The sequence below is a fragment of the Ailuropoda melanoleuca genome, chromosome 1 (assembly GCF_002007445.2).
Source record: "Ailuropoda melanoleuca isolate Jingjing chromosome 1, ASM200744v2, whole genome shotgun sequence".
In the NCBI taxonomy this organism is placed as follows: Eukaryota; Metazoa; Chordata; class Mammalia; order Carnivora; family Ursidae; genus Ailuropoda; species Ailuropoda melanoleuca.
This window is the reverse complement of record NC_048218.1, coordinates 62,032,881-62,042,131: the sequence shown is the minus strand read 5'-3', so window position 1 is coordinate 62,042,131 and position 9,251 is coordinate 62,032,881. Positions and strand designations below refer to the sequence as shown.

General features: G+C 38.8%; 1 protein-coding gene across 1 annotated transcript; it reads left to right on the top strand.

Annotated features, from left to right (window-relative positions):
* The first annotated feature begins 499 nt into the window (after positions 1–499).
* Positions 500–7,998, top strand: LOC100479471 (cytochrome c oxidase copper chaperone). The gene is made up of 3 exons (XM_002915255.4): positions 500–712; positions 2,606–2,694; positions 7,862–7,998. The coding sequence occupies exons 1-2, from the start codon at positions 606–608 to the stop codon at positions 2,688–2,690; spliced, it is 192 nt and encodes a 63-aa protein (XP_002915301.1). The 5' UTR covers positions 500–605; the 3' UTR covers positions 2,691–2,694; positions 7,862–7,998.
* The last annotated feature ends 1,253 nt before the right edge of the window (positions 7,999–9,251 follow it).

The following is a 9,251-nucleotide window of genomic DNA, read 5'->3' as shown; positions in this document are numbered from 1 at the left end:
AGAGTGTATAGGGTACGGTATGAGTATTAGAATTTCCCCCCACACACTTGTGGATTGCACACGTTCAAGCGTCTTTGTTGATCATTTTTAACTTAAAGAGAAAAAGATGGAGGTGGAGTTGGAGGTGGGGATGGGGAGGGAGCAGCAGGCCGATAATACAACAGCAGGAAACATGCGGAACTCATCCGTTACTGGAGGGAACTCTCATTAGTGGTTTCTCTTGTTTAGGGCGAACAAGTCATTTCACCTTCTTGGGGCTTCGGTTTTTCACTGATGGGCAGAGAGGCTAAGAAATATGAGTTAACATACTCCTCTCTTCCTTTTCGAGTCCTCCCCAAGTTGATTGACAAACCTTGCCCTTTCATCCCACCTCTCTGCGCCTGCGCGGAAGAGGCGCCCTCGCTTTAATGTCTCCATCAGCCTCTCCTGCGCAGGCGCCACTTTTTATCTTCTCTTCCCCCGCCTGATTCCCTCCCGGTCTGAGAGAGGCAGGACTTCCTGTCCCCTGTAGAGCCACTGCCGGAAGTGACTGCAGGCAAATCGTCGTTCGCCAAGCCTGGGAGAGTGTAGGTTGTTAGTGCTAGCTGCTGCTTTAGGCTTCAAAGATGCCAGGTCTTGCGGCCGCAAGCCCTGCCCCATCTGACTCACAGGAGAAGAAGCCGCTGAAGCCCTGCTGCGCCTGCCCGGAGACCAAGAAGGCGCGCGATGCTTGGTCAGTGCGCAAGCGGGGAGGGGGCGGCGGGCAGGCCCCGCGCGCCGCCTTCCGGTGCCTTAGTGCTCTGGCCTTGGGCTGCCAGTTTTGCTGTGCTGCGCTCTTCAGAGTTACAGGGCCTTGTAGGCTTTAAGTCAGCCGTCTCTTGATTGAGCCCCTAGCCCGGCTCGGAGACATGGATGAAGGGTTAGGAGAGAGGTCAGGTTGAACCGGGTTCGCTTCACCCACTCATCCTTCACTGCAAAGGGTTTTTGAGCATCTGTTATGTGTCAAGCACTGTCTTAGGACTACTAAAAACAGAAATAGATAAAGATGCTACTTAAAGGAACTTAAAATTAATGGAGACATATGCTAAGATTGCCGTTACCACGTGGTGTGGGTTATGCTAGAAGATTTCGCAAGATCAAAGAGTAAAAGTTTTCTGGTAAAATTTTGACGTGGTAGGACACGGTACATTTCTTAAAGTACTGAAGAGTTCTCCTTACTTCTCCCCCCTCTTTGGGTAGCTAAATTAAAAGTCATCTATGACGTTGGTGACACAGCGTTCAGAGTAGTACATCTAAGTTACTATCAACGCACAAAAGGTTTTGTTTGTTCTCATTTTATACAGCCTGTGTTGTGGAACAAATCGCATTAGGGGGAATGCTCAGGAAATGTCAACGTATACCTCTCCCTCCAGCCCCTTTTTGTCCTCATATAAAAAAAAAAAATCAAAAGTGGCATAGTGGTGTAAGAGTTGTAGGAGCTTAGTGCTTTTTATTAATACTTAGTACTTTACAAATAATATTGTGAAAGGAGGATTGAAAGACTACAATCTGATACTGAAAATTGCTTTCCTAGTTAGCAGTAAGTGCTTATTGAATCTAAAGGTAGTATGTCTTAGTCATGACTAAGAGGCTGGGATCCAGAGTCAAGGTTCTAATGCTGGTCCACCAGCTTTGTGACCTAGAGCAAATTATTTAAGGTACCTGCCTCCCGTGTCTGTAAGATGGGCCTAATAAAAGTATCTGCCTCTAGGATTACTGTAAGGGTTAATGATACAAGACACACAAGTGCCTTGCTAGCTGTTATCTTCATGGGGAGCTGGCTATCCCAAGCCAAGCGTTCATTCATTTGCAGGCAGCCCTTGAGCTATTGAAGGATGTGTAGGATTTAGATCTTTAAAGAAGGAGAACCTATCCTTCAAATTGTTTTTGTGTCAGTTGCCTCAGACCACTATGCCCAAATACTTATCGTCAGTAGTCAGTTTTCTCTTATAATTGAATTTGGCTTAACTTGATCTTTGCTAAAATTACATTTTCAGGCCCTAGAAATAAAGCTGTGTGGCCCTAGGTTTTACTTTGTGAATTTTACAAATAAAAAGTTCTTTGATCATCACAAGGGCGGCTCATCAGGCTGCTGTTGGCTGCCAGATCTTGTTGTTTGAATGTTGTTGGGTATTTTATGATTAGAAGATTTATTTAGGTCTATTTGAATGTAGGGCAGAATAAAAAATGTAATTCCTCTGTAATAGGCAAAAAATTAAGTTCTTCTCTCTGTCCTTCATTTAAGGTAAATATTGTATTCAGATGGTTTATTTTATTAGAGAACTGTATTGTTCCTTATTCTCTGCCCCATTCTTAGATATGACCTAGAGGCAACATTATGCATAATTATGTCTTCTAATTAGATTCTCCCTAGAAACTAGTTATTTGTGGAACATCTTCATGGGCATGGGAATATCACAAGAGCCAATAAAAACAGCCATTTGGTGTAATAGCATTTTTTTTAAACACCAGCTACATTCCATCAGACCCGTGTTCTCCCTCACTCCATCACTGTCATGCATGCTTATTTACTGTTAATGTGTTTCATGCTTACTTTGTTAGATAACATGTACATTTTGTTTTATAGCATCATTGAAAAAGGAGAAGAGCACTGTGGACACCTAATCGAGGCCCACAAGGAGTGCATGAGAGCCCTGGGATTTAAGATATGAAATGGTGAGCATGATACTTTCTGTTTGGGAGGATAATACATAGACTTATTGCTTCAGATTTGTGCTTTATAGATTTAGCAGTCATTGGGCAACATTCTATTCAAAAGGGAGTTCACCTGGTTAATCAAAGATGCTTAAGTATCACTTAAAAAATAATTTTTAGTTTCTAATATAGGGAGTAAATGATGCTAATAAATTGAGAGGCATTCAGTGGATTTGGGGAGGGAGAATTTATCTTTGAAAAAAGGGTTTGATAAAAGCCTTTAGAGTTAGAGTCAGAAGGAATAATGGGTTAGGAAGTTCAAAATATTCAGTTGTCTGACTTAAAGGAACTAAAAAGAAAATAGTCTTTATTTCTTGTTTCTGATGTTGTGGGTCGTTAGTAGGGGCTTTTAAATAGGGAGTAAGCAGTACATGGAAGCATTGCTTTCTGCAAAAGAGAAAGGAATTATCACTATTTCTCACAACCTCAGACTTTTTTTTTTTAAATATTTATTTATTTATTTGCCACACATAGAGGGAGAGCATACAGGTAGGCAGAGCGGCAGGGAGAGGGAGAAGCAGGCTCCCTGAGGAGCAGAGACCCAGATGTGGAGCTCAAACCCAGGACCCTGGGATTGTGACCTGAGCTGAAGGCTGACACTTAACCAACTGAGCCATCCAGGCACCCCAGACAGTTTTTCTTTAAGAACTTTGAATCCAAATTTTAATGCTAAAAGGGACCTTAAATTATACAACAGTATCATAAATAAATGATCTTTTGTTTGGAAGCTCTTTCTTCAGATAGCACCTTAATTCCCTCCCTCACTTCATTCAGGTCTCTGTTCAAAAGTCTCCTTATGAGGCGCTTGGGTGGCTCAGTCAGTTAAGTGCCTGCCTTCGGTCATGATCCTGGGGTCCTGGGATTGAGCCCCACTTCAGGCTCCCTGATCAGTGGGGAATCTGCTTCTCCTTCTCCCTCTGCGCTCCCCCCTTGTGCTTTCTCTCTCTCAAATAAATCAATAAAATCTTTTTTTAAAAAGCCTCCTCATTAAAGAAGCTTTGCCTCAACACTTCATCTGAAAGAGCATCCCTTCCCCATCACTCTATCCCAGCACTGTCCAGTAGAATTTTCTGTGATAATGAAAATGTTCTGTCCCTTCACTCTCCACTAGGCCATATGTGGAGCCATATGTGGCTATTGAGCCCTTGAAATGTGGCTAGTAAAACTAAAGAACTGAATTTTTAGTTTAATTTTAATTTGAATAACCACATTCAGCTAGTGGCTACCCTATTCTTAACATACTGCTTGCATATTAGATATTTATTTATTATCTGCATTGCTTTACTCCAAGTAGAATGTAAGCACTGAGAAAGTAAGAATTTTTTGCTTTACTCACTGTCATATCCCCAGGACCTATAACCATGCCTGGCACATAGTAGGTGCTGAATAGAATGTTGTTAATTAAATGAATAAATAAATGAGGAACTAAGGTTTATAGGTATGGAATGGCTCTCAAGGTGAGTTAGCAGGATCAGAATGGAACCTCTGTCTCCAGGTAGACTTCCTTTGTTTTTTGCCCCCCGCCCACCCCCACAACACCCACACCACACTGCCACTTTTAACTTAATAATAGCTGAGAGATAATGCCGAAGTCACATACCAGTATAACAGTAATAGAAAGCCTGGTTTCTTTCCCTTTCACCTCTCTCCTGCCTCTTTAGAATTTCACGTATGGCTAATCTTCCTCATTGAGCTATAAAAAAGGATGGATATGGAACCTGTTCCAAGCTGATAAGAAGTATCACTATGTAGTGGCAAACAGTCTAGGGTGAAAGTCCTGAGGCTTAATTTTGGTTCTCCTGACATCTAGCTTAGCATGTGTTTTACTTCAGCTACATTTAACATTCATCAAGACACTAATCCTCTCTGGGTTTCATTTTTTTAATTCATAAATAGAGAACCATAATATATTTTGTGATTTTATATATGGTATGGTATATCTACTCTGTGTACATGACATACTTAAATGGCTTTTAGATTTCTTTAAATTCCATGGTGAATTATTTTGTAAAATAAGTAAGTTTAGGTGTATGTGAGGGGGGTGTTCTTTAAAAGTGTAAGTATACCTATTGATTATTTCTAAGACCTGGAATCTTAACATTTGTACATGGTTTCCTTGTTCATAATCTAACTCTCTTCGTATGGTATTGTGTAAACTGTTGGCTAGTGCCACGCCTGTCTTGATAAAAAAAGGTGATTTTTAAAAATGCTAATTTTAGGAGCAGCAGAAGTTTCTCTTGGACTTCACATGGACCACAAAGGTGCTACAACTGTTGTCATAATTAGCATAAATTCACAAGGACTCGAAGATATCCTAGTTTTCTTTATATTATTGGGATAGAGAGTGAGAGTGGTTCCTGTGTACTTCGTTTGTGTGTAGAAGAAAATGCAAGAACTTTGGACTTACAAGACCTGATGTTTAACTGGTTGTGTGGTCTTGGGCAAGTCCTTAACTTTCTGAACCTTAATTAGTTTACTTCATGGAGTCATCGTGATGATTAAATGACAGGTGTATGAACAGGATTTGTAAACTATCAAAAAGCAGAACGGAATAGCCTATATGTTGGGAATCGTGGGTAGCAGACATCCAGTTGAGGTCTGTTGACTATATGACCTGATTACATATTTTTGAATACTGGTTATGAGAAGAACAATCTGAATCCACATAGGGCCTTTCTTAGAATTCAAATGTCATGTTTTCATTTTCAGCATGATAGTGCTTTTGAAAAGAAACAGGTGTTTGGATTTCCTTTGGTCCCAGGTGTCCTATTTCCCCAACCTCTATTGGGGAATGGACAAACAGTGAAGTAAAAAAAAAAAAAAAGGACTTGTTAGAATGGATAGCTGGTGGAATTAAAACTAGAGTCTAGGTCTTTTATGTTCTCCAAAACACAGATGCTTTACACTTCATTCCTTGCACTTAATGAGATCTTATTGCAAACATACTCGATTTTAGGACTGCACATCATCTTCATCTTCAGTCCTAAAACTATTAATGAATGCAAATTAGAAAGACCTATTGTTGAAATGTGTAGGTATATATATCTCAGTAACCAGGTCACTGGCTGTAAAATTCAATACTACTGTCTACATTGTTATAAGATAAACCTAACTAAATTGATATCCTTTAGATTATTATATCACATTTTTCTGAGGATAGCTATAAAGGAAAAATACTTTTGCAGACCTAGATCTTCCCAGTAATGATCACAAAAGTTACTTTTAATTCAAAAACCTTTGTAGATTTTAATGTTATATCCTAAATAAGATAGGTCTTATTGTACCTTGAATTTAGTCCATTGGGACTTAATATAAAAGTAGGCTACATTCAGCCAGAGGTGTACCTTGTGAGGACTGTTTTCCAAAATTCACATGCCCTAGGCCTTGATCTGTTCCTGTTGACGCAGAAACTCCTAGATAATTTTCTTGTGCCCCCTTTAAGAACCATTGGGTTCAGCTGAAGAAGTGGCAGGGATATTGCTAAATATAAACTGCCTAAAGATTTAGTAGTAGCAAAGGCAGAGACTCGAAAACTGCTCCTAAGGAAAAATAGGTGTATGATGGTGGTGATTCTAGACACTTTCTTCTATCTTATGACTTTTTTTTTTTTTTTAACTGAAAGAGAAACTAGAGGAACCGGGAACCTGCTTAAAAATGTAAAGAGGAAATGGCAGCTAGTATCTTTCTGACTTTAGGAGTCAGAAGGAACCTTGAGAACTCAGTCTGGTGGCTAAAATCATTGAAAGAAAATGAAAGGACTAGCACTGAACAGTGGGGATACTCAGTGTTTACTGTTTAGCAGAATTTAATAGTCGTTTAAAATATGCTGATTTCACACACACACCTGATTATGAAAATATGATCCCAAGAAAATCCAGAAAAAGTGTCATTTCTTGCTATTTGAACATTTATTCATTCAATAGATATTTGTTGTTTAATACCTTAAAAAATGCTAGCATGAGAAAGACAGGGTGTCTTCTCTCCAGGACTTTACATCCAGATACATAACCAAGAGGTTTACACCCAGAGGCTTTCAGGAGTAGCCCCTCCTGATACATAGTTATTGGCAGAAGAGGTAACAGTACTATGGATTCCTCTCTCTCACAATGTTGAGTGGCTTCATTTCTGCTTATCTTTCCTGCTCAATCCTTTCCTTAAGTGTATTCTTCCTTTTGAGCATTTTAGAAAAGAGAGTTTAGATGTTTGTATTGTTGATGAGGCTTATCTTTTCCAAACCACATGCAGGGAATAATAGCTAGATGAAGGAAGAAGCGCTTGCATTGGGCTTGCAAGAGTTGGCAGGCCCAAATTACTTACCTTTTTAAGCATTGTTTTCTGTCTTCTGGGATAGGGACTGGGGGTGGGGGTGGGTGAGAATGGTCTGGAGAGAGGCCTGGTACTGATTGACTTAGAGCAGCAACTGTTATCCTCTACTATTTTCCTTTTTTTGATTTCTAAATAGATTTCAAAAGGGTTGCCCATTTTTTGGCCTGGGGATAAAGTGAGTAACTTTACACGAGAAGTGACTTATATACAGAGCTGACCTTCTGCCTTCCACTTTGTGGATCTTTGCCAAACGTACTTGAATCAGCAAGGAGGGGTTTACAAGTCTCATCTCTTGAGTATCCGTAAAAATAAACTGCCCTAGCCTTTTTGGGAAGGTATTTTTTAGTAAATAAATATATATAGTTTTTTTTTAAAGATTTTATTTATTTATTTGACAGAGATAGAGACAGCCAGTGAGAGAGGGAACACAAAGCAGGGGGAGTGGGAGAGGAAGAAGCAGGCTCATAGTGGAAGAGCCTGATGTGGGGCTCGATCCCATAACGCCAGGATCACGCCCTGAGCCAAAGGCAGACGCTTAACTGCTGTGCCACCCAGGCGCCCCAAATATATATAGTTTTTAACAAAGACTTCTGTAGATCTACTGGATTGAACAGTTTCAGTGATGTTTTTTAGTTAGACAAAACTAGAATTTAATAAAACTGTAGGCTTTTATTCTAAACCACAGTTTAGAGTTAATAGTACTTGGCTGAGACATTCATTTCTAGTGGTCTTAATTCCCTAATTCCGTAGGTCTGGCATGATGTTTGAAATCTAATTTTCTAATATAAATTTTTTTTTGTAGGTGGTTTACTCTGTGAATGAATAATTTCTGAAGAATGAAGAAGATTCAGTAGTTTTGGAAATTCTTTGAGGAACTTTGATAAATGGAAAAAGTATTTATAATTTATTAAAGAAAAGGAAAATATCTCTGGTCAGAAATCTTCAGGTGTGTTTCTTTTTGTGTTCCTTGCATCCTTACATGACACTTATTTATTTTTCTTAAAGGATATAGTATAAAAAAATCTTGTAATATTGATTTCTTCTGTTGTTGTGTCGTACTGGGAACTCTAGATATTTGTTTTAAGGAGAAAGCAGATACTGATCTCAGTCAGTGAAATCTCCAAAATGAAGTGCATAGAAGTAAGGAAATAACCCTTTACCAATTTAGAATGAGTGTGTTAACCATATCATCCCATTAAATGTTTTGTTTTTTATTTTTAACTTACTTAAAGGCAAGAACTGGACAAGCCTTCAGTCTTAATATTTTATATCATTATTGTTATTCTTTACTCGTTCTCTCTTTTGAGAAAGTTATTTGTTTAGATTTTGGACCACATTCATGTGCCTTGGCTTGGAAGATCTCAACTATTTGGCATAATTAATCTGTACATGTCTAGTTACATTTTAAGACAAACTAGGATCATTAGTTTAATGCCTACTGGCCAGATAATTGTCTCTTATTGATCACAAGCTGGCCCAGACAAAAGGCTGGACTAGTACAAATAAGTCACCAATGAAATAGCTCAGTGCTCTGCTGTAGTGATACCTGGGGTAGAACATAGAGTGTATTTTACTTACTATACAGTCCCATGGTCCTGTTAGCTGCTTATGGGCTAATGAAGCAAGGTCATATTCTGCCTGAAGTAAATTGAGTTTCAAATCTCAACAACAAAAATACTGATGAACATAAGAGAATATGTAGTGTCCATTCGTCATTCTGGGATGAGAAAATTGCCTCTTTTATAAATTAAAGGAGCTGAATTAAGTTATTCCTTAGGATTCCTTCTAGTTAATTAACAGTGTGGCTTTGAAGTATGACAGACTTAGATTCAACAGGTCACAACCTCTGTCTGTTTTTCTCATCTGAAAGAGAAAAAGAAAGAAGCAAGGATAGAAGTAATACTTAATGTACAAGATTGTGAGTACTAATTAAAATGGCATATGTACTGTGCATTTGGCACAATATCTAGCATTTAGTGTTAATTAACATTCTCTAATTCTTTGATTCTATACTCGTATTTCCACCTGAATATTTGTTTGGATATAATACTTTAAGGAAGTACTTTATAGCTTTCGGAGAATTCTAGGTAAAGAATAGAATCTTGGATTCCTAAGACAGATAAAACTCAACTTCCCACCAAACACCAGTCCTTGGCAGATGGGCATCCAGATTCTGCTTGAATATGTCCTGG